General features: G+C 43.7%; 2 protein-coding genes across 5 annotated transcripts in view; one reads left to right on the plus strand and one right to left on the minus strand.

Moving 5' to 3' along the window:
• The window catches only part of mRpS23 (mitochondrial ribosomal protein S23), a 77,582-nt gene extending 61,336 nt beyond the window's left edge, over window positions 1-16,246 (minus strand). Inside the window, exon 1 of one of the 2 annotated variants that reach the window (XR_012826913.1) lies at window positions 16,042-16,246. Coding sequence is in view for 1 of the 2 variants with exons in the window: in XM_075686890.1 (XP_075543005.1) it covers window positions 16,042-16,085 (44 nt within the window). In the remaining variant the exon portion in view is untranslated. The remainder of the gene's footprint in view (window positions 1-16,041) is intronic. The other variant, XM_075686890.1, reaches the window with a different exon arrangement.
• Window positions 16,247-16,361: 115 nt separating this feature from the next.
• mRpL20 (mitochondrial ribosomal protein L20) overlaps window positions 16,362-25,462 on the plus strand; it is a 98,855-nt gene continuing 89,754 nt past the window's right edge. The window contains exons 1-2 of one of the 3 annotated variants that reach the window (XM_075686888.1): window positions 16,362-16,711; window positions 17,243-17,377. In XM_075686888.1, coding sequence (XP_075543003.1) covers window positions 17,324-17,377 — 54 coding nt within the window. In that variant the 5' untranslated portion in view covers window positions 16,362-16,711; window positions 17,243-17,323. The remainder of the gene's footprint in view (window positions 16,712-17,242; window positions 17,378-25,462) is intronic. The other 2 variants (XM_075686889.1, XM_075686887.1) reach the window with 2 other exon arrangements.

Here is a 25,462-nt window from a genome sequence, read left to right on the forward strand (position 1 = left end):
AATCCATAAGTTCAAATCCAGGAACTGAATATGCTCATCCTTCACCAACTCGCATGTAAAATTGAGCCCTTGTCCTCTTTCTTTGAACATCATCAGAATGTTGACTACTGTTTCAGGCAATTCATCCTTTCACGAAAAAAATTACGGCAGAATCCAGCTCATGATGGACTGTCAACGGTAACACGATTAGCATGAAAGCAATTAACAACACATCGTATTGCTGAAGTCATGTTTATTTAAAAACTGCAGCAGTCTTTGAGAGACTTCTATTGCTTCTGCTACATGTGACATGCACTGTCTCCAGCATCCCTCACCTCACCTTAGAACTGTTTTTTTCGGCCAAGACCCATAAACAAGAAATTCCTTTTCGTGCTATAGTGTCAGAGATAGGGATGTGGCAGGTCTGTGTCGCCAGTTACCTACAGAACTGCTTAGCTTCACTAGTTTTTTCAGACCCCTTTTGCTTACGTAATTCTCAGGCACTAATTCAGTATTTGAGAGAGGAAAACCCTGGTGATTGTACAGCTTTTAGTATGGATATCGAAGACCTGTATTATTCCTTGCCGCATGACGGGTTACTAAATTCCGTAAATGAGTGCCTTAAAGAACAAGTGCAAGAATCGGCTTTTATTGACAGATGCGGTGTTTCCACGGGAGCTTTTCTAGAAATTCTTTCAATGTACTTGAAGTCGACGCTGATTGGATGGAGAGATGGCGTTTTTCTGCAGAAATCAGGCATTTGTATTGGCTCAAAGGTTGCCCCTATTCTTGGCAACATTTACCTGAGTAAGGTTGACAACTGCTTAGAGAAAGCCTTAGGTGATAGAGTTATCAAGATATTTCGGTACGTTGATGATTACCTGATTTTCTGCAATAGGGAAGAATTCGATTCCGCTGCTACCTCAGTAAGTGATCAATTTAAACTTTATGGGGGAGGATTAAAGTTTACCGAGGAATTTCCTCAGCAACGTGTAATTCAGTTTCTTGACATTTCCGTGATCTTCGAACAAAACCATGTTTGTTGGCAGTACTCCCCAAGATCTTCGAAGCCGTTGCTAAACTTTCAATCCAAGCATTCTAAATTAGTAAAAAACGGAATTGCCATGTCATGCCTTAAGTCTTCCCTCACCAGATCCTGCATGCACAAAATGAGCGCCAGTTTTAATGTGCAGGTCCGGCGCCTATAGAAGCAGGTTATCCTAGTGTAGCGGTGGCCACTGTGGCTGAGCGCCTAAAGAAGTCGGCTTCGAGAGGGATGGACGTGATTACAGAAAGCAGTAGTAGCAAAAAAAAGAGTAGTGGCTATTCCATATATTCATTCAGTGTCGCACAGGCTTAAAAAAGTTGCAAGTAGATACGATGTTAATGTTGCTTTCACTGCTCCCAATAAGCTAGGTAAGATATGTGCTGCCGTACAGAATAAAAAGGAGCGGGTAAAAGGCAAAAAACGAACAGATATTTGTCCAGTGAAGCACAATAAGAACAACTGTTTTACTGACTGTCGTATGGGTGTGGTGTATAAAATTCCCCTTAGCTGTGGCCAGTTCTACGTAGGGCAAACGGGACGGTGTATCAATCAGAGGCTAATGGAACATAAAAGGTCATTAACAGGTGGGTCGCCTTCTAATCTTTCGCTACATTGCTGAGATTGTAACTGCATGCCAGAGTTAGATGAATGCGCGATATTGTACAGGCATAAGAATGAAGATACGCATCTTATGGTAGAGGCATGGCATATCTTTAATGGTGGAAGTGCGTGCATGAGTCAGCCTTCGATTACTTTACATAAGGAAAAGATAAAGTGTCTTAACAGTTATCTCTCACGTAGACCGGCACATGTACCCGACTGACACGTGGTTTTACCATTCCTGAGCATGCGCAGATGAGTTTTGCGTCTTCTTCTTTTTTCGCCTCAGTGCTCCCTTCAGTTGATAGTCGGCATTCGTGTTGTCCACTTCTCTACTCTTGTGTCCTGTCTGCACGCCTCACTTCTTTTTTGCAATATCAGCCCACTTTTATATGGCACTCGCTTGCCAAAGTCACCCACGAGCACAACTGTATGACGATGCAGAGAAAACGATGGAATGACGAAGAAGGGAATGGTGTCAGTGGATGGACAAAGGTGGTATGATGACGGCAGCATGACAACAGTGAGAGGATGATCCTACAATGATGATGGTATAAGAATGATAGCTTGACAACAATGACATAAGGACAATGGGACAGTGATGAGTGTATGACAAGAACCAGATGACGATAGTAAGGTCACGACAGCATGGCAACAATGGCGTGGCAATGCATGCATGACATTAACAGTCTTGCAACGCAGCAGTGATGGCAACAGCATGACAACGGCAGCACAGTGACCATTGAATGATTATAGCACGATTAAGCTAGAATGACAGAGAAGAAATGACGATGGAATGACAAAGGCAGCACGATGCCAATGGTACAACCATCGGATGATATTTCTGAAGTGATGACAACGGTAAAACGACAGCTTGAAGACAATAGAGACTGGGCGCAGGATGAGTTTAGATCTGTGGCACCTTCGTGTGGCGATGCCGTGCATGTAACAGCAAGCAATGCTACAGACGCAGCCACCAGCTGCGTTGGTTGATTGTGTTCTATCATTTCTTCTATTTTGCATTGCAGAAATACCACATGGGACCAAGTCCAAACAAATGTGTCGCATTTTTTTGGGTACATACACAGTTACTCAAAAGCTGGTGAGGCAATTCAGTTGTATTGGTATTCGTCATGGCCTCACCAGATAGAACAGCAGAAAGCCTCGACATGAGTGGTTTGTAGGAAATAGTATTCATTTATTTATTTATTATACATACTTTCAAGGTCCTAAGGCACTACAGAAGGGAGTGGTACATAACAAAGCAATGTAACATGCAGACAATGGTATGCAGACAACGTTAAGTGATAGTGTGGTAGGCTTCTGTTTTGAATGAAGATATATCTGTGATCTGAATGATGGAAGCACAAAGGTGGTTCCAGTTGACACTTTTGCGGAGTAAAAAAGAATCATGATACTTGTTCATTTGGCAGGATAGTCGGCAACTTTATATCTGTGATCAGAATCGGATCAAAAATAAAATGTAGAAAGGTGGGGTGATACGTCTATCCTTGAGCACATGGTTAGAGTGATAAACATTATGGAATAGACAAAGACAAGCACATCTGCGGCGTAATGAAAGATCTGGCAGATTCAGGGTTTTTTTTTACATGTAACACTGGAATTGCAGGAATAGAATAAAATAAAGCGAGCTGCTCGATTTTGAATTCCTTCAAGGTTTATGGTTAGTGATGCTTCATTGTTTTCCAAATGGCAGATGAGTATTCTAGTTTTGAGCGAACTAGGGTTTTGTAGAGTGTCAATTTTACTGAAGTAGGAACGGTGGAAAAGTTACGACGAAGATATCCTAACATGCGATTACATTAGCAGTAATATAATTAGTATGCATATTCCATGAGAGATCATTAGTTATGTGAAGGCAAAGATATTTGTGAGCGTTAACGGATGCTAATGAAGTGTCACTCAGTACATATAGACACTGATAGCTGATATTGCTGGCCGTACGTAATATGCGCATTGATTTACACTTGCTAGTGTTCAGTTTCATGAGCCATTTCTTAGACCAGAGTGTTACATTCACAAGATCTCCTTGCAGTTTATCTGAATCATCAAGGGTTTAGTGATCTTTCGGTATATTACGCAATCGTCTGTGAACAGATTAATTGATGATGACGTTACACAGTTAGGGAGATCATTAATATAAATCAAGAAGAGTAAAGGCCCCAAGACGGAGCCTTGTGGCACTCCGGATGTGACTGTTGACAAAGCAGATGAATAGTTATTAGTTGTGACATATTGAGTTTGATTAGAAAGAAGCTCCTTAATTCAAGACAACACATTTGGGTCAATATTAAGCTAAGTTTATGGGTTATGTCATACGGTGTCAACAGCTTTGGCAAAATCTAAAAAAATACAGTCCATATTGAATCCTTGACCTAAGGCGGCACACAAATCATTAGTGAAACAAAAAAGTTGAGTATTGCATGAAAAAGGTTTTCTAAAACCATCTTGAGATGGATGGAAGAACGAGTTGCTTTCCAGGAAATCAATGTTGTGAGAATATATTGAGTGTTCTAAGAGTTTGCATGGAATGCTACTTAATGAGATGGGTCTGTAGTTCTCGGGACATACTGCATTAGCCGATTTATGGAATGGAACCACCCTCACCGTTTCACAGTCTGTAGGAAGCGATGAGTACTGTACTGACTGAGTATGCAGTTTAGATAGAATAACAGATGAAAATAATGCTGTAGATTTTAACATTTTTGAATTAATAAGAGCAGGACCTGCAAAGATGAGATCGTTTGATTATCAATCAAACGGTTAATACCAACCCAGTCAAATATTATGGGATCCATAGCACAAAACAAGAAATGAGGAATATTCGGTAAATCGGCAAGGTTATCATCACAAAAACATGAGGTAAACACTTCGTTTAACATAGTGCAACACTGGTTTTTGTCAACATCACTGCCATCAACATGAACTAAATGAATGGAGTCAGCTTTCTTGTCGCCAACAATACTCCAGAATTTGCGTGGGTTAGTAAGAGGGACGGCAGTGTGAAATTAAAATAGGATTTTTTGGCATTGCTAGCAGCATAAATGTACTCGGCTTCTACACGATGGTTTCCAGTTCACAGGTAATTGAGGGTATGTCAGCACGGTTATAGTCAACTATAATTTTAGATTGTCTCTTGGAAGATACATGCATTTTCAGCGTGAAATTGATAATCAAGTGATCACTTACGTCCTGGAGGTAAGCTAGTTCAGAAACTAAGTCAGGCACAGTGGTGAAAATAAGGTCCAGGATGTTAGATGAGGTAGAAGTTGTACGAGTGGGTTCATGTACTAACTGTGACAAGTTAAAGTCAGAACAAATATTCAGAAATTGTGCATCCTCGGATGAGCTTTTTGCCCGGCTATGGAACCTGAAATCATCATCATCATCATCATCATCATCATCATCATCATCATCATCATCATCATCATCATCATCATCATCAGCCTGGTTGCGCCCACTGCAGGGCAAAGGCCTCTCCCATACTTCTCCCAACAACCCCGGTCATGTACTAATTGTGGCCATGCCGTCCCTGCAAACTTCTTAATCTCATCCGCCCACCTAACTTTCTGCCGCCCCCTGCTACGCTTCCCTTCCCTTGGGATCCAGTCCGTAACCCTTAATGACCATCGGTTATCTTCCCTCCTCATTACATGTCCTGCCCATGCCCATTTCTTTTTCTTGATTTCAACTAAGATGTCATTAACTCGCGTTTGTTCCCTCACCCAATCTGCTCTTTTCTTATCCCTTAATGTTACACCTATCATTCTTCTTTCCATAGCTCGTTGTGTCGTCCTCAATTTGAGTAGAACCCTTTTAGTAAGCCTCCAGATTTCTGCCCCGTAGGCGAGTACTGGTAAGACACAGCTATTATATACTTTTCTCTTGAGGGATAATGGCAACCTGCTGTTCATGATTTGGGAATGCCTGCCAAACGCACCCCAGCCCATTCTTATTCTTCTGATTTTATTTCCGTCTCATGATCCGGATCCGCCGTCACTACCTGCCCTAAGTAGATGTATTCCCTTACGACTTCCAGTGCCTCGCTGCCTATTGTAAATTGCTGTTCTCTCCCGAGACTGTTAAGCATTACTTTAGTTTTCTGCATATTAATTTTTAGACCCACTCTTCTGCTTTGCCTCTCCAGGTCAGTGAGCATGCGTTGCAATTGGTCCCCTGAGTTACTAAGCAAGGCAATATCATCAGCGAATCGCAAGTTACTAAGGTATTCTCCATTAACTTTTATCCCCAATTCTTCCCAATCCAGGTCTCTGAATACCTCCTGTAAGCACGCTGTGAATAGCATTGGAGATATCGTATCTCCCTGCCTGACGCCTTTCTTTATTGGGATTTTGTTGCTTGCTTTATGGAGGACTACGGTGGCTGTGGAACCGCTATAGATATCTTCCAGTATTTTTACATATGGCTCATCTACACCCTGATTCCGTAATGCCTCCATGACTGCTGAGGTTTCGACTGAATCAAACGCTTTCTCGTAATCAATGAAAGCTATATATAAGGGTTGGTTATATTCTGCACATTTCTCTATCACTTGATTGATAGTGTGAATATGGTCTATTGTTGAGTAGCCTTTACGGAATCCTGCCTGGTCCTTTGCTTGACAGAAGTCTAAGGTGTTCCTGATTCTATTTGCAATTACCTTAGTAAATACTTTGTAGGCAACGGACAGTAAGCTGATCGGTCTATAATTTTTCAAGTCTTTGGCGTCCCCTTTCTTATGGATTAGGATTATGTTAGCGTTCTTCCAAGATTCCGGTACGCTCGAGGTCATGAGGCATTGCGTATACAGGGTGGCCAGTTTCTCTAGAACAATCTGTCCACCATCCTTCAACAAATCTGCTGTTACTTGATCCTCCCCAGCTACCTTCCCCCTTTGCATATCTCCTAAGGCTTTCTTTACTTCTTCCGGCGTTACCTTCGGGATTTCGAATTCCTCTAGACTATTTTCCTTCCATTATCGTCGTGGATGCCACTGGTACTGTATAAATCTCTGTAGAACTCCTCAGCCACTTGAACTATCTCTTCCATATTAGTAATGATATTGCCGGCTTTGTCTCTTAACGCATACATCTGATTCTTGCCAATTCCTAGTTTCTTCTTCACTGTTTTTAGGCTTCCTCCGTTCCTGAGAGCATGTTCAATTCTATCCATATTATACTTCCTTATGTCGGCTGTCTTACGCTTGTTAATTAACTTCGAAAGTTCTGCAAGTTCTATTCTAGCTGTAGGGTTAGATGCTTTCATACATTGGCGTTTCTTGATCAGATTTTTCGTCTCCTGCGATAGTTTGCTGATATCCTGCCTAACGGAGTTACCACCGACTTCCATTGCACACTCCTTAATGATGCCCACAAGATTGTCGTTTATTGCTTCAACACTAAGGTCCTCTTCCTGAGTTAAAGCTGAATACCTATTCTGTAGCTTGATCTGGAATTCCTCTATTTTCCCTCTTACAGCTAACTCATTGATCGGCTTCTTATGTACCAGTTTCTTCCGTTCCCTCCTCAGGTCTAGGCTAATTCGAGTTCTTACCATCCTGTGGTCACTGCAGCGCACCTTGCCGAGCACGTCCACATCTTGTATGATGCCAGGGTTAGCGCAGAGTATGAAGTCTATTTCGTTTCTAGTCTCGCCGTTCGGGCTCCTCCACGTCCACTTTCGGCTATCCCGCTTGCGGAAGAAGGTATTCATTATCCTCATATTATTCTGTTCCGCAAACTCTACTAATAACTCTCCCCTGCTATTCCTAGTGCCTATGCCATATTCACCCACTGCCTTGTCTCCAGCCTGCTTCTTGCCTACCTTGGCATTAAAGTCGCCCATTAGTATAGTGTATTTAGTTTTCACTCTGCCCATCGCCGATTCCACGTCTTCATAGAAGCTTTCAACTTCCTGGTCATCATGACTGGATGTAGGGGCGTAGACCTGTACAATCTTCATTTTCTACCTCTTATTAAGTTTCACAAGGCCTGCCACCCTCTCGTTAATGCTATAGAATTCCTGTATGTTACCAGCTATATTCTTATTAACCAGGAATCCGACTCCTAGTTCTCTTCTCTCCGCTAAGCCCCGGTAGCACAGGACGTGCCCGCTATTTAGCACTGTATATGCTTCTTTTGGCCTCCTAACTTCACTGAGCCCTATTATATCCCATTTACTGCCCTCTAATTCCTCCAATAGCACTGCTAGACTCGCCTGACTAGATAACGTTCTAGCGTTAAACGTTGCCAGGTTCATATTCCAATGGCGGCCTGTCCGGAGCCAGGCCGCCACCTGAAATCACTTCTCCACAAAATATAAGGAAGATTAAGGTCCCTCAGAATAAACAAAGGTGATGTAGGATACCGAACAGTGAGATTGTTTAGAACATCATGTAAATCATCGCAGAAAGATTTTAGTGCTGCTGGGGGTCTATAGCAAGCACAAAAAATGCAGTCACGATTATCAATAACAACACTTACGCACACAAGCTCTAAAGCAGACATTACTGGAACATTCAATCAAGAAAGTTGATCATTCACAGCGATTAGAACGTGAAACGTGATGGTATGCACATTTTCAATACTGGTTTGCTTTTGCCTAGTTTTTCTAACAGAAATAAAGGAGCCATTCATTTGCAAGAGCTTTGTGTTCCATGAAAATTGTGTCTTCACCTCTGAAGGCATCATAGATCCGGAGCTTGGGCACCGAAGGCAAACATGCAGATTCATAGTCATCATTTTGCTGTCCTCTGAGTGGGTCATTTTTTTTTATTTTCGGGTATATGTTTCTTCCTCATGCTTCCCAGCTCTGGCAACATCTGGTACACAATTCTGTGTGCTCTGCATTGATGGTGAACGCCAACGCAGCGGCATGTTCACACTCATCGTTCACGCCGCCCTTATACATCGCAGGTGAAGGTCTCATCGCCCCAAGCTGTGCAAAATAGACCAACACTGAAGACTGGGCTAGTTTCCAAGACCTTAGAATCGGAAAAGCATTGAAAAAAGAAAACAAAGAACAGGAACATACCGACACAGCTGCAATCGGCAAAGCAGTGCCAACAAACAAGAAATGGAGATGTACTTTGGTGAAAGCATTATCGTGTTGATGTGGGACATTATTGATGTGGGGCATGTCGGTAGTAACTTCATAATATATATTTATATATATCTTTTTTAAGTGCTTGAGGCGAATTAATGACTTGTGCAAATAATTCTAGCAAGGGATTTAATTCTCTTTATGAAATGTAGCATGACTGGCTTCCCTTCGTCTGTGATTTTTGTGCTGCTTCACCAATCCACATGATTAAACATGCAACAATGTTAACGTGCACGGCAACACATCTGCAAAAAAAAAAAAACTGATGAAGTTCCACGTCTTAGCTTTCCACAGTAAGCTTGTATATGCAGTGCATTTCCATCACAATTTGTACTTTCAGGGTGTCTACCAAGTTGGCACTTTCAAAATCCCCAAGTTTTCGATATTTTCCTCGAGTGCCTTTGCAAAATTCTGAGTGACACAGAACTTTCATGTCAAGACTGGCGACACCATTAATGCGATTGGAGATCAATCGGTGCATTCGTTCGGTTATCGGAGCATGTGATTGGCCTACTCCGCACCAATGTCGCCAGCCGTGGGGCATGCCAACGTTTTTGGTGAAGTCAAAATGATGACATGCTCCTGTCAATCATCTTGCAACCAAGCACGTCATCTGCTAGGCGCCGAACGTGACGGGAGTTGGGGAGTTTGGAGTGATCATACTCTCGCGTGAGACCGGCTTTGCAGGTACGTCTGGTGGATTGGATTGGATCCAAATGCCGACTTCGGCCGCAGAATGGCACGTTCGGATCCAATCCATAGTTTAATTCAAGAAAATGGCGCATGCGATGGGAACTTCGGTAGCTGCACTGGCATTGCTTGAGGAGGAACAAGAGCAGTGGAGGTGTGAAACACGTTTGAAGAAATGGCAGGAAGCGAATTGCGGCGTCGCTTTTGTTTCTCGAAACAAACAGTGCGTTGGTTGCGCGGCGAACTCGACCCCATCATGGGGTGCTAGCGAGCCACTAGGATGTTGTTGCTACCTCTTGAAAAGTGCGCCACTGTTCCCATCGTTTCTTTTTCTTTTTTCCCTAGCTGTGCGCAACACCACCTAGGGACGACGCTGAGAAACTAATAGTTATAAATTGTAGTAGTCACACGTATTACTATTTGAAAATGTGTTTAAGCTTGTGAAGAAAAAATACATTTTTTTAGAAAAAGATTTCATTCATTGGAAGATGAGAAGTCATTTTGTAGTATACTGTCTGAAAGCAGACGACAAACGAGGGCAGTAAACTTCCGGGGAGTTCACTGCTTGCCGAATGGCTGCCCTCTCCGCCCCGTTCGCACTAATTTTGCATACTGCCACTTTGTGACATTGCAGCAACCGAACAGAATGCATATCAAACAAAGATCTCCGATCACGCCCCACATGGCCCGATGCTGTCACTTCTAATAACCGTGCTAAAAAATAATAAAACAACTTAATCCAGTTTGAATAGCACGGTGTAGTGTTTACTTTATTCAAAAAGAAATCAGAAAGGAGGGGTTAGTAAAATGCACAGCAAATAAAATATTTTAAAGAATGGTAATACTCATTGCAAATTGAGTCAAACATTCACAAATACAAATAAAATGGAGGTGCATACAGAAACAAAGTTTCAAATATCCCCTTCAAAAACAAATTTTTATTGACTGTCGATACATCTGTGAAACATAGATGGTGCTTGAGACTCCACTGAAAGCAGATCAAGGTCGTAGAGTGACTCTGAGCATCTTATGATGAGTCATCATAATTAGAGTAACTAAATATCTGAAAATTGTAAACTCAGTCATGCTACATTTCATAAAAAGAATGAAATCCTCAGCTAGAATTACATGCACAAGTTGTTCATTGGCCTCAAGCAAATAAAAAAAAATATTGCGAGGCTGCTACCGACATGCCCCATGGCAAACGTCACGTGAAACACAGTAGTGCCTTCCCCAAAGTGCTACTCTGTAACGATACATATCCCCCAGAAGTAATTTAGGCTATCAGAATGTTCAACTTACCCTAAGCTTAATGTTTGTGCCCTATTCCTTGCTACCACTGAACAGAAATGGCAAAAAGTAGGTCTCGTCTACAAATGTGGACGCGAAGGGGATATGAGCCATTTCTATCAACTGATAGCAAGCCCATTGGTATGAGGCCCGAATTTTGTCACAAGTGAGATTCTCTCTCAACATATGGCGGGTCAACTTCAACTGTCCTGACATACTCTCAGTCCGCTCACAACGCGTTTCACTGCTTTAAACACTTTATTTTGGCTTGGATGGGGGACAACGGCATCTCTGCGTCAGCCAACACGTTTCCTTTCCCGTTCATTCCTCAATGCATAGGTCCTTTCTGCTCTCGTCCTCCTTCCACCGCGCATTCGTCCCATGGACCATTTGAAGGATCCTCTTGGTCAGTTTTACATTCAACGTCTGACTTTTCGGACTCCCTAGGGGCCGCGGAAACGTACGAAAAATTGGGCAGTTCGAAAAAATGAATGAGTGTCTTTTACTGCCCTTAAAGGCTCAAAATGCCACAGGCACATCCGAAAAGGCCCGCGAGTACACTTATTAGGCATATCGGTGCTCGTGCTGTGATGTGAGATGGCGGCTAGACGTGTGTATAATTAAGGAATACATACTGCGTCCCGTGACAATTGCCCCTTCCCGCGCTTGTTATGCTTCACCGCAATGCTATCGCGTATGCTTCAGCGCGTGTAACATTGCTGCACTGAGGCGAAGCTGACTTTTGGGACCCGCCATTATGCAACGCGCCGCGCTTTCCGAGCTTCAAAGCCAATAGCGAGGACCTAAAAGGCGGAGTCGGTGCCATTGCTGACAGCGTCAAATTTTTTCAATGAAAAACATGGCGCTGAACGGCAAGAAGCTTAATAGCAAACATCGAAGCACCAGCCTATATCGTTTGCCGCGGTAGTGGCTACGGCTGCCAGCGGAACTGCGTGCGAGAGCACCGGTTCAAGGTGGCGAGGTAATCAAAACGGTGGGAGTGGTGACTTTGATGCCTGTGGTTACGGCAGAAGGTCTGGAAAGTCAGACGGCGAAGCGTTATTGCGTCCGAAATTTCAGACGTTCTTATACATTGACTCTATAGGGTACGTAGTGGCGCCCGAAAGTCGTCCAAATTATCGGGCGTCCGGAAAGTTGTTCGTTGACTGTACACTGGCATCTCCTACAGCCGACGACACGGAGTCAAAGGCGATTCGTTACGATCCCTCTCGGTTACTTGAGTAAGCATTACCACGACTCTCGTTGCCTTTCAATAAAATTACAGCTAATTTTCCATGATAGAAGCACAAATTCCTCGAGTTTTTCTCTGAGTACTTACTATATCAATATCCCCGAGGATTCCCAGTTTTCCCGGTTGGTAGACAACATGATTTGTTTTTTGCTTTTGTACAACTTGCTTTACACAAGTTTTATACAACCTGCCTTATACAAGTGGCAACCGTTCTCAAAAGCAGATGCATGAAAACATGTTTTCTGGTCTGTCAGGACTTAAAAAGCATAGTGCAAAATCACTGGAGGCAGCATGTGCACCTTTGACCAATTGTCTGCATCACATGCAAGTATTCTCTCTTACTGCTGCGCCTTAAGGCGGCCACTCGGTGCCTATGGCATGACGACGACCGCATGACAAGAGTGCGATGACAAAGTTAGAATGACAACAACGGAACGACCACGACAGCACGATGACGATGTTATAATAAGTGCAGGACAGCAACTTTCCGATCACAATGCAATGACTATGACATGACAACGGGGGCATAATCCCGACTGAATGATGACAGTATGGTTATGCTGGAGTGACAGAGAAGAAATGACATCTATGAAATGACGATGGCATGACGATAATAGGATGTTTCTTAAGGGCCAAGTCCAACGAAATTTCATTTGTGCTAAATTTGCTATAGATGCATAGCATGTAGTAATAATGTAATCATGGCAAAGTTGCAGGCCTCGTAATTGTCTAAACTGTCTTTAAATAGCACCTTAGCAGATGACACGTGAACCCGGTAGTGAGTGGCAGCGATGCGGACTTGGTAATAGTCCTAGAACCATACACGACTAATTTCCGTTGTACCTAAGCGCCCAGGCACATTGCTCTCTCAACATTTCTGCAAGTTGATGGGCATGCTTAGCATGCTTTCTTGTTCCACACGTGGTTTGAGCCACTGCAAGAATGCCAACGCATTGTGTGGCTGTGAGGTGCTTGAACACATACTTTAACATGAGCAATGGCTGTGCAGTACATAACACAGTGCAGAGGAAGGCAGACGACATATTTCCTGTCCCAGCTTTCAGGGAGTAAATGTGCACCATGCTGCATCAGACAAGTGCGACAGAGACTAGTCAGCGTGCAAAAAGCCCACGAACTACGCTTGCCGACGCTGCACAGGCTACATTTCACAAGCAGTCATATACGCATGGAAGATATGCTTGCTAAATGCTTTCTCGGGATGACTGTAAGTACTATAACGCATGATGGCACACAAAAAACAAATGCAAGTTGTATTCAGGTGCAATATTCTTGAGTGATCATTTCCGGTGGACCATCATCTTTCGAGGCATTTCTCGCGTGTCTATGTCGAAAGCATTGAAGTAGATGAATTAAAGCCTTTCTGACACAGCATCAGAAATGCTGTTAGCAGGAACCACGTGCTGCATTTGTCACGAAGAACGCAACATGGCAGCAAACGAGGCCAGAATGCAATGCCACCAGAACCGAACTTTACAATGCCCAGCAGCCACTTTATGCGCACTTTGTGCATTCCAGGAGTGGGCAACACACGGTGACCCTCCCTGACTGGCTGCTTTCTGTAGCTGCCAGCAAGCAGCAAAACAAGTTTATGCTTGCACGATCGGGGCAGCAGCTCACATCCCCATAAGCGAAGGCAAATTTGCACTTTTTCCTTAAAAACCAGCAATTAACTGTGGCAAGTGTTACACTGAACAATGTGTAATCAAAATATAATCCTGCAAAATTTCAGCAAGAATGGTGCAGCGGTAAACGCAACATCTTTTTTTTGAACACGTCAAGCAAAACATGCAAGACCCTGCATGTCTAGATTATCTGAAACTGAGGTTTTTATGCAGTCAACAATTTCGTTGCAGCTGGCCTTTAAGCGACGATGACAGTAAAACAACAATGCAACGACAAGGCATGAAGATAATGGGATGACATGAGTCGGGTGACGAAAATAGAACGACGACAATGGAACCACTACAATGGCATCATGACGACAGCATGACAACGAACGTACGACGACGCGATGGTATGATAACGATATAAGAACACTGAGGTGACGACAGCATGACGACTTGTATCACAAAGGACATGACAATGACGGCATGATGAGAGTCGGATGACAACGATGGAATGACCACGACAGCATCACGACTGCAAGCACACACCTGGTAGACAACTGGGCCACTGGGTCAGCGAAAGAGGCTAGACAGGCAGACACATAGGCTCAAAATAGGCAAAGAATGCTAATCACACCAAAAATCAAGTAATCGTCTGCATACCGGAACGCCTCTGACATCATCCTATCAGGAAGATGTCGTTCAACAAGGGTGCCATTCTAGAACCTATGCACAAACCAGAATTTTGCACAAACACTCGGTCTTTCCAGTCAGCAAGTGTTGAACCCAAATAGAATGACATTAGTTTCAGGAATGCTTCAACCGATATTCCACTCCTTTTGGTTCCACGCAGATAAAAAAGTGCAGGAAATTGTTGAGGCATTTCATAGAAGACAACAAGGACATGTCTGTGAGCCATGTTTCTGCGACTTTGCACCATTGTGAAGTAGATTTCTTGAGGCCTGACATGTGTAATCGCAGATAAAATTAGGTCTCATAATCTTGCCGTATCTGCGTCAAGACAAGCTGTCACTTGACATGCGCATACATTTAGGTCTTGATATATATATGTCAGTTTCAAACAAAAAGCTTTTCAGTTGTTAGTAAGTGCTCACCCTGTGTTTTTTCCTCAGTACTGTCCATTCGTACTTTTCGCAATGACAATTCCAACTAGGCCAGTGTGCCATTTTTATGAAACTCAGTGCCGAATTGATATATTACAGGATATCAAGCAAACCACAGCCTTTGTATAAAAGCTTTAAAAAGAGAGGAAAGTAGTATGTGTTGAATATCTGCAAAGCCCCGAACACACACAATTAAATTTTTGTTGCATGTCACACCTAAAATGCCCTCTTCCCTTCCAAGTGAGTGCTTCTAGCTGCAGTAACGGCTTCACTGCACAATAAATGTTTCAGCTGTGAATCTAACCAGGGACTACCACTTTACCTGGGCTAATGACCTTTGCTAATGGGCTTTACCTTTGCTAATGAGGAGGCTAGCAAATGAGTGTACCAAGGTAATTGAAAGAACAATGTCAAGCCAGTAGAGTTAATGTTGTTCTAAAGAATGCTAGGCTGCCGAGAGATTCATCGTACAATGGAAGTACAACACAGTAAATGATATCAATGGCACATGCCTGTCCTAAAACCCATTTTTGCCGACCAGCAGCGCTGGCGCGTGGATGAAGACCAAGGTAATAGTTTACCTGCCCGTTACAAAGGGAAAGGCCACAGATCATCGTCGTCATCGGGGGCTTTAGCCTGTACCATCTACATTTTTTGTCTGGAGCCCAAAGCATACTTATGGCACGTGCCAAAAGTGACTAGTGCCAACGCAATAACTAATATTAATGATAGACGTGCGCAGAGCGAAATAAACAGAACTTGACGCAAGCATTTATAGCACGAAGCCACCACCCCGACTATCCCGAGCACGGTGAAATTAAACTACGCTACGGAACGAAAACATCTGGCATGGCCACTTGAGGGGCACACAATTCCAGGATAAGCGATGGCAATGTTCTGTTCCTCCTGCTAATCTGCTCCACCCTAATTATAAGAGCCATCATCCAGAACAAGATGGTGACTCACTTCCACCTTTATAAAGGGTAGTAAATTGTGCTCCTCAAATCACCTTACTTAGTATATGCGTAAAATAACGAAACTGCAGACTACCCAAGATCACTTCTTTTTAAAATAAATTTTAACTTTGGGGACATATATTAGTACCTGTCACACCTTCCGAAGTCCGCACTTTTAAAATGCTCCTAAAGTTTATGCACGGTGACATCTTTGTGCAAGCACAACCATAAGATGATAGAAATGCGCAGTGTCCTTGCTGTCGTCTGCTGAAGTATATAAAGCAAGCGCATGGTCAATGATCCCTTCAAAGCAGCGTTTTGCGCAGTCGCGTCTTGCGGCTCTGAAGAAACACACCTCGTGAAGATGGAGCCCAACTTGTAGATGCGACTGCCAGCCATGCCCCGCCACTCAAGGTGCCGATCACAGCTTGCACAAGCACCAAGAATTCCACAGCAGCTTTGTTGGAAACACCACAAAAAATTTAAGGTAACACCAAGCTACGGTGGCTAACCAAACTTTAATTATTCCCCATCCTCCTCTGCCTTCTGAATTGGATTGGCACGGCTCGCTACGAGCTTGGGGGCGCTTTTCCGAGTCAGTTCTTTATTTACTAGATGCCTGCCGCGTGAGCCGAGACGCTGGTTTCTGCCACTCTCCTCTCTAGTCGACTCTTGTCGCTTACTACACAGCCCATACACAGCCGTCATCGCTTTACGATCTGTTTCAAAGGGAACAACACAATCACGTTCAAAAGCGTTACGTTTTGGGCGAGTTGGTTGTACTACATGGTTCTTAAACTTTTGCGCCCTTCTTCGTGCGACGTCCTGTCTTTGTGCGCGCAAAAGTTTAATAAGAATGCAATCACGATCGACATCAGGGGTCAGCAGCACGTGCAGACCCTGCGTCTTTTTCCGACTCGGAAGCTGGCAAAATGGTATTTCTCAGCGCTGTTAGCTTGGGTATTAAGGTAAAAAGCGGCGCAAGTAAGTTCTGGAAAAGACAGCGCATCTTCCAGCTCTCTGCGGTAAGTGTGCCCATTGCGCGGTCCGGCGGGGCTGCGGCGTCTGCTTCAGCCTCGCAACTCTCATCAAGATCTTGTGGTCTGTGCTGCAAAGACGTGGTGTGTGTGCGGCTGAGCTGCGAAACGCGCGTAGTTCTGTGTGTTCGAAACGGGCGAGTACCTCGCCGGCCAAGGTGCCCGCAGTAGCATTCATGACCGTTCGTTTGCAGTTCCGTAGCGCAGAGCAGTTATTGTTACAGCGTAACTAGTGTAACTATCGCTCGTGATACGCCAGCCGCGGGTTTACGTGTTCGTATTCCTATCAGATGGAAAGCTAGAGCTTCTTTCTGATTTCAGCGCAGCACACACACGAAGTGCTTCGTTTGCTAGATAGAAATTGGTATGGAGAATGACTCTGGCATTTGATTTTGAACCGAAGGAATGAAAAGGTTCGAAAAAGGGCGAGGTTCTGACTGGTGTTATAGAAGTCGCGGTGGGCTTTTCTCGCAGCTGGGTGCTTTTTTTCGTCGCGACGTTATATTGCATTTTTTACAGGTACTTCTCCAGGAGGGCACGTGTAACCGGCAAACGGAGGCCTCAGGAAAGCGCCTGAGATTATAAAGGAGATCATTAAGAATGCTTTTGAAAGGTCAAAGAGAGCAGCATACGAGACGCCTGGCGCGATCGAAGGTACTCCTCCAGGAGAACAGGCCGGGTCTCTACTCTCCCCTACTTCTCCCCCGGGAACATCAGTGGTGTGACATTGAAGGTAGAGCGGCGTAGGCCGCGAGAAAGGTGTAATCCGGCATGACTGACTCAGCACGAACTCCGCAGGTGCGACAAAGTTTTGTCTGATGTACACCCAGCAACGAAAAAAGCCACCCGCGACTTCTACAACACCAGTCAGAACCTTGCCCTGAACGATTACGGACGCACGAAAGTAATTACCAAGATGTAATCAATTACTTTTGTGTTTCCTCCCAGCCTTTATTAACATTGCACAAATCCAGTAAATATTCGGAGCTGGCTGCTGGCCTGGCTCTTTCAGTGCATTTTCTGTGGCCAGTCAGGGCCGGATTAAGAAAAATGGGGGCCCTGGGCTAATGCGCATGCAGGCTCCCTGCTTCGCTACTGGAAATATGCCGTTTCATTTTCATTCCACCAAATTAAGAAGAATGAAGTGCGATCAACAGGATTATTATTGTTGTTATTATTATAAGAAAAACAACAAAACTTGCTTGAAACATGTGCTGTTGTACACACCAACACATATGTTCACTTTGTGATTAATCTGCATTCTGTTTTCAGCAAAAGCTAGGCTTTAATGAAAAGTTTAGTGCACTTAAGACGAACAAGAACGTAGAAAAGATAAGACAGCTCAGATGTTGGTCCTTCTGAAGCTAGGCTTTGTTTGCATCACTAAGTTTAATCCTGTGAGGAGACGCATGGCTGTATCCAAAACATTCTTTATTAAAATTCAAGCATCAGACTGCAGTAATCGTTATACACGTTACTCTATAAATATGCAATAGATACATACAATACTTAAGGCAATACAAACGTCATAAAAATGCACTAAAATACAGATGAAAATTACCAACTGTAATTACAAAACAGTATGTGAAAATATTTTCGTTAAAGGTAAGACAAGCAAGGACGACACCAAATAAACATGGCACTATCAAAAACAACAAAATACAGTTCTTTATAAGCACGCTAAATATCACAAGAAGAACAAAAAAAAAAAATTTGCATATCTTGAATTACACTGCTCAGTGTTTCATTGTCAACGTGGAGGCTGGGAGGCGACACAACGAACTTATTGGAACTATTCATGTATAGCGCAAACGGTCCTCTTTTAAAATGGCATCTTTCGTGCCTTCGTTATGGCTAAATCAGATATAGTTTGTTAAAAAGGATAGATCGCAGAGAAGGTCATTTTCAATAAACATGATAGCAAGCGAGTTCACCTTGTCGTCAAGGAGGCTCAAACGAAGGCGATTTTTTATCAGCGACAACTTGGAAAACGATCGTTCGGTCTCACAGTTTGCCATGGGTATGCTTAAGTACATTCGCAAAGCAATAGAAAGGTTCGGAAACACATCAATAAGCTTTCTTTCATGCAGCAACTTCAATATTTACAGGGGACTCATGTCCTGGCACACAGAGTTGTGCAGAAAGTTCGCGGAAACGATTTCAGCGGAAAATGCTGGCTCCAAATCATTTTTGTATGTTTTCACCAACTTCTCAGCCTGCTGTGCCAGAGAGGCCTCGCTCCCAACTTCTGTCAGCAATTTTAAGAATCCGAACCTTTCGCACAGTTCAGTGTAGGCAGCCTTTCGCACACGCAAAGCAGAGCGTCGACTGTCAAGTACAACTTTGTAGGTCTCTACGATAAACTTTTTTCTACCTTGTAGTGCACTATTGCTTTTTCCGTCCGGGTGCTTAATCGAAACGATGCGTTTGCCTTCATCCTGATAACATTGATTGGTACTTAGCGTGCATGCTCTCTCTTCGAAGGTATCAAAGAGAGGTCGCAAAGAATTAACGAAGTCTTCTAGATAGCTCAGCAGGTCTACAGCAGTTGAAATGTCTAGGCCTGGTTTCTGAAGTGCTACGCTCGTTTTGTCAAAGCACACCAAAATTTCACTCCAGAAAATTGCCATGAATACAGTCTCTAGTTTTGTCATTTTCTTGAAGAGAGAGTGCGCTTCAATCCTAGTGTCACCATTTTCTTCCTCATTCTTTGATATAGCTTCAAGGCAACACACGACTACATTGAAATTTTTCAGAATGGCCTTACATGATTCAGCGTGTCTTGATCACTTGGACTCAGAGAGACTTTTCAAAACAAGCTGCTTGCCAGTTCCGCCCATGCTGACCAAAAGATACCTCCATTGCTTAGGTGAGGTAGCAAAGAACACATGCAGTCTCTGAATTAGAGTGAAAAATTTGACTGCCTCAAGGCAACTGTCAACGCTACACGCCCCAACTAAGTTCAGTGAACGACCAGCGCACGGGACGTAGACTGCCAATTCGTTCAGGCGTTTGATTTGAGCTTGCAGTCCTCTGTATTTTCCTGACATATTACTCGCATTATCATAAGCTTGGCCCCTACAGTCATCCATTGAGATTCCATTGGTCGTCAAGAGGGACATCACGGTATCGAAAAGATACAAGCCGGTATGCAATTCAATTGGAACAAATCCAAGAAAGTGTTCGTACACTTTCCCATTTAAATAGTATCATAAAACAACTGACAACTGATCAACGTGAGTAAGGTCTGGAGTCGAATAAAAAATTAAAGAGAAGTATTTTGCGCATTTCACTTCGTCAACGAGATGTTCCTCGACAGCCTTTGCCATATGCTCGATAAATACATCACAAATGGTTTTTAACATATACGATGGGTGACCTTTTCCTTTGTTCCCGTAGTGTTTGATGTGCTCCTCTAGAAAGGGATCAAACTTGGCAATGGCCTCAAGCACTCCCATTTAATTGCTATTTCTCGGTGAACCAAAAATCTCCTCACTGTCTCTAAACGCTAGGTTGCGCTCAGCTAGAAGTTTAACTACAACAACTACGCGCTTCAACACCTCTGTCCAGTAAGCGGTCTCTGTGACAAGATGTTTAACCAGCTCCTTGTCAATTGTGCTGCTCGAGTTAGAGCGGGCGAGCCATGCGCCCTCCGTCGCCTAGGAGTCATCTTTTTCTACTTCTTTCTGGAAAGTTCGGCGATCAGTCTGACCTACTTTTTCTGTCGAGCGCGTGCGAGGGTGCGCAGCCACTAGGCAGGAATGGAATGGGCCCTGGAGACAGGCCTTTGTGTTCAGCTCTCCAACTTCCCCCTTTACTCTTCCATAATCCCAGCCTGAACAGTGAACATTCCATGCCCTATGGCACACGGACAAAAGGACGTGTGATGTCTTCTTTCCTTTCCTGCCTGGACTCTGCCATCTGGCTCATCATCATCTGCTATCGGACTCATCCTCCGCCGCCCAAATTACCATCACGGTAAAGAAAAGTCGAATGGGAGGCACTGTTGGGTACTGCAGCACATCCTTTCTATGAGAAGGACAGCGGCGGAACTATTTGAGAGGTGGAGAGTGGCGTGGTGGTGATGGAGGGGCAAGGGAGATTTAGGTCCTCATCCCACATTACGTGTTTTAGGTGTTTCCCCTTGCCCCTCCTCTCCAGACAGCACTGGACAGACGGACTGACAGGAAACCACAAAAACACTTCCAAGCAAACGCACCTCGCTTCGTAAGAAAGAGGGCCCCGCCGTGGTGGCGGGGGATTCCTGTTTTTGCAGCTCGACAAGCTCTCCCCAAATGATCAGGCTAAACGCATGCTGTTACATTAGGCAGGGGGCCCCGTCTGCTCGTTCTGGTTTTCTCGCTTCATACATGTCGCTCGAAGTTCGGTTGCCCATGGTTCCATATACTAAGCAGGTTAGAATAAATGGGCCCCCTTCTCCTACTGTCTGAGGTGAGGCCCTGGGCTGCAGCCCCCTTAGCCCCCCCCCCCTTAATCCAGCACTGTGGCCAGTCACATCTTGATTTTGAATAAAAATTTTCTTTCAACATGTTTGTCACTCATCTCATTTTCTGGTGAGGACATCAGCATCGAGACTGAAAACTGACTCAGTGTGCCCGCTGGAGTGAGGGGCAGGTTTGCAACGTATGAACCCACCCAATACTCGTGGCTGGGTCCTTGGTGAATTAGTACAGTGCTTTATTGTTGCTTGAATGTGCTCCCACGGTAGGGCCATTGAAAAGTTGAAAAATACACTGTGGGTGATTTCATGGCAGTACTGCTCAGTGGCCATCACAATGGAGTCATAGCAGCACTGCTACAATTGCAGCATCTGGTAGATTTTGAAAGTGATCCAGTACTGATTTGCCTGGCTGTGCCTGTCTGAACATGCGCATCAGTGCATGGCACAACCGCGAGCTTTCTGCTGTAGCCCCTGCCTAATTCAAGTTCTGAACACTGTGTTAAAGCTCGTCTCATCAATACAGCACCTTGTTATATCGGATGGCCACTGAAAAAAGCTAATTCAATTACAGTTAGTGTTACCATGTAGAAAGACTAATAAATAAATTACAAAATTACCAATAGATTACAAGTAATTCACTATGTACAAGTATGGATCTGTTGCAGCTTACTAGTTATTGCTAGAGACCAGAACTATAGGTAAAAGGCTCATTTCCATACATTATATCTTTACATCCTTATTGTGTCTATTTAGCATAAAAGCATGAACTATTGGTCTAGATACATTTTAGTGCCACCTTTTTATGCCTATAGATGCTTATTTAATGTTGGTGCCTAAAAATGCCTTTCCCATGGTTTGTTCTGGCATAATTATGTCTTTAATGTTGATAGTTGTACTTTTTGCTTTGATGTCTGTCCATACATTGCATTGATTAGTATAAGGTCCTTTAGTCTGATGTGTGTGTCCTGCTTGGACCCTGTGGTGGTCTGTAGTGGGTGGTCTTTGAAAATTATGGGGTTTTACGTGCCAAAACCACTTTCTGATTATGAGGCACGCCGTAGTAGAGGACTCCGGAAATTTCGACCACCTGGGGTTCTTTAACGTGCACCTAAATCAAAGTACGCGGGTGTTCTCGCATTTCGCCCCCATCGAAATGCGGCCGCCGTGGCCGGGATTCGATCCTGCGACCTTGTGCTCAGCAGCCTAACACCATAGCCACTGAGCAACCATGGCGGGTTGTGTGGTCTTTAGTATATAAAAAGAAAGCAGAGGAACTTGGCTGAAACAGTCAGTTATTATCACGAACACTTTGGTGGTATTGGTGTAAAGGCTGTTGTTACCTGCTTTATGGAAGACGAGAGCATTGCTGTGAGAATGGCTCAAACTTTTCAATGCCACGATACACTTGAAAGTGAATTAACATATTTGTGTGATTTTGTGTGATAAAGGAACTTGAATGCTCGGGCACAAATATGATCCACAATGTAGGGCTCATCTTGGATGTTCAAAAAAAGTCTGCCGCCTTCCCCAGTGGACCTGTTTCTGATAGCGTTAATTCAAAACTTTTAGTATGTCTCAGACAAAATTCTGGAGCTTCCCGTGCTGCAAGATCTGTCGAACGATCTGAACAGTGAACATTATGCATCTGCAAAGACCATAAAGGGCATTGGATCATTCAACATTCAGAAGTACAAGTATTTGCCTTTAAATCTGATGGGTGTTGGGCATTTATTTTCTCCATGCAAAATGACATGACTCAATGAAAAAGAGGCATAGCATGAAACTTTAAAATCTTAAAATGGTGCTTCTTTGTCACTGCTTTCCCAACTTTTCTCGTGGTATCTAGTCACCCTAGATTTTAGAAAAATCTCGTAACTTTCACAACTTCACTTATTGTATTTCATCAAGAAAGTAATAGAAACATCAGAAAATAGGGGTTTAGCTGGCTGTATTCCTTAAAAAATCATAATCTATTCTTAGGTGCACAATGGAAGTTCTTATTTCAGCATCTTTCAGCATCTGTTTTTTTCTCGGATATAAAATGAACACAATGGTTTATTTTTGATTGTGCAGAAGTGAAAAAGTGACAAGGATAGTGCAGATACTCTCTTGGCACAGTCCTGGCATTGCTATCTGACAAAAAGGAACATGGTGGGACAGAAACGTGGAAATGTACTGGTATATCAGTTATGGTCAAAGGGTTAACACAGCCTATACATACATGAAAAACAGTATTTGGTATATTTGGCTGAATGAATGCTTTAGTGCCTGTTATGGGTGCCTAAACATCTGTTCTCTAGTTATTACACAGGGAATGTAACCACCAATGTAAACTGTCACCGAAATGTGAAGAGAGGATGGAGATGGGACTGTCAGTTGCTGACAGTTGCTGTCTGTGCAAGCAGTGTCTTGGAACATGCCTGCAGGCTCACTCTGAGCAACATTTGACATTGCCTTAGCTGCAGAAATTCCAGTTCTGTGGCTCCTTGGTCTGAATATGGCATTCCAACTTCGGCTGACTTGTCTACGGATTGAATTGAGACATAAAAGTACACGTTGCGAACATAACAATAAATATCATGGAATTTGGAATATCTGTTTTAAAATAGTAAATTTTACCGTTATTCAAATGTAATGCAAGGGCCCGGTTCAAGCAATGACAATCGTAAAAAAATTTTTGTTACGATCGAGTAAATACTATATGCATTTTTATTTCTTGCACAAGTAACGCCTGCCTCTTCAAGCACTCCAGTTTAATGATTGAAATTGTGCTGTTGCCAAAACAAGCTGCATCGTCAAAAAAAAAAAGTGCCTTCCATATTCAAAGATAACAGGTAATGTGGAAAATTAGGGCAGACAAAAAGACAACTCACGCAAGAAGAAAAGGAGGGACAAGTGCTACACTTGCAACCGTTTAACAGTGGGTAGGGTTTCACATATACAGGGTGTCTTAGCTAACTTTAGCCAGAGTTTAAACGGACCCTGAAACGATTTTGACGATTTTCTACAAATGTACTGAGTCGTTAGAGTAGGTCCTTCTCATCATTAGTTGACACATCTAAGTGCTCCGCGTAAAGCATGTAATTTATTATGAGGCTTTAAAAATGCACATCGCTGCCGATCGCAGCACACTGCTCAGCGGAATTTTAAGCCGCCCCTACCCATATGACCGAAATCACCCAAATGACGTCAGTGGGGCGAGCTATCCGATTGGCTGACCAGGGCGCGTGATCAATAAATTTTCCAACTTTATGGTTAACAGATGATGTTCATAATAGTTGGAATGTTAGTTAATTTGTTTTTATAACAAGAAAGTAACATAAAGAATAAAGAGAATGCACAAGAACAATTTTTCAGTACACTTAAGCACTTCTGGCACATAGCAAGTGTCGTCTGCGTGTATTACAATGTGCTCTGTCTTTGACGAGAGCTCCGCCGTCAGTGTCGGTTTGTGTTTTTGCGAGCGCTATGATTCGACTTCGTTGCGTTGCGGACTGCAAACGTAGCGACTGGCAATATGTCAAGCTGCGATGTCGTGTCCCTCTTCAAGCCAGGAGACGTGTAGACTGGCTGCAGCACATTGGACTGCCGCCATCTGATCGGCACCAGGATTTGTGCGATTGCGGCCGTCACTTTACACCAGAAAATTACTAACGCAATAGCGTTTCGCGAGTCTGGTATTAGGGTAAACGCAAGTGCAAGGGGACAGGACCTGGCCGTGTCCCCTTGCGTGTGGTTTCAGAGGCTGAACAGAAGCGCAAATGTGAATGGTCTGCACGGTGCAGCCACCTGGTGGCATAGAGCTCAACCACACACAGTAGCAGTAACAAAATGTAATTTTCTTGGCTGCTGGTGTAAATTTTTCGCAGGAGTGTAATCGTTAACACGTTTTTGTAATTGTTTAAAATGTTTTGTAATTGTTTAAATGGTTAGAGCAATATTAGCTCTTTCTTTGACTGGTTAAGCTCTGCGCCAGCGGGTGGCTGGACCGTGGAGACCGATCAGGCAGCTCACGTACGTCTACGCTAAAGTTCCTTCATCAGCTTGAGTTTATGCCTTCACCGTTCCGTCAAAACTTTCTGCTAGTGTGTGAGAACCGGAATACCAGACACGCTGGGCGCTACGACAGAATGCTCGCAACGCATGCTGCTTCGATAGCTCTCACTTGGTGTCGACAGCCAAACGGCTAGCGGAGAGGTTTCTCGCGGGCGGGGCGGGCTCCAATACAACTGGAAATGGACGATGTGACGTTGCATCGTGATGCAGGACCAGTGAAG

The sequence above is a fragment of the Dermacentor variabilis genome, chromosome 3 (assembly GCF_050947875.1).
Source record: "Dermacentor variabilis isolate Ectoservices chromosome 3, ASM5094787v1, whole genome shotgun sequence".
NCBI classification, from domain to species: Eukaryota; Metazoa; Arthropoda; class Arachnida; order Ixodida; family Ixodidae; genus Dermacentor; species Dermacentor variabilis.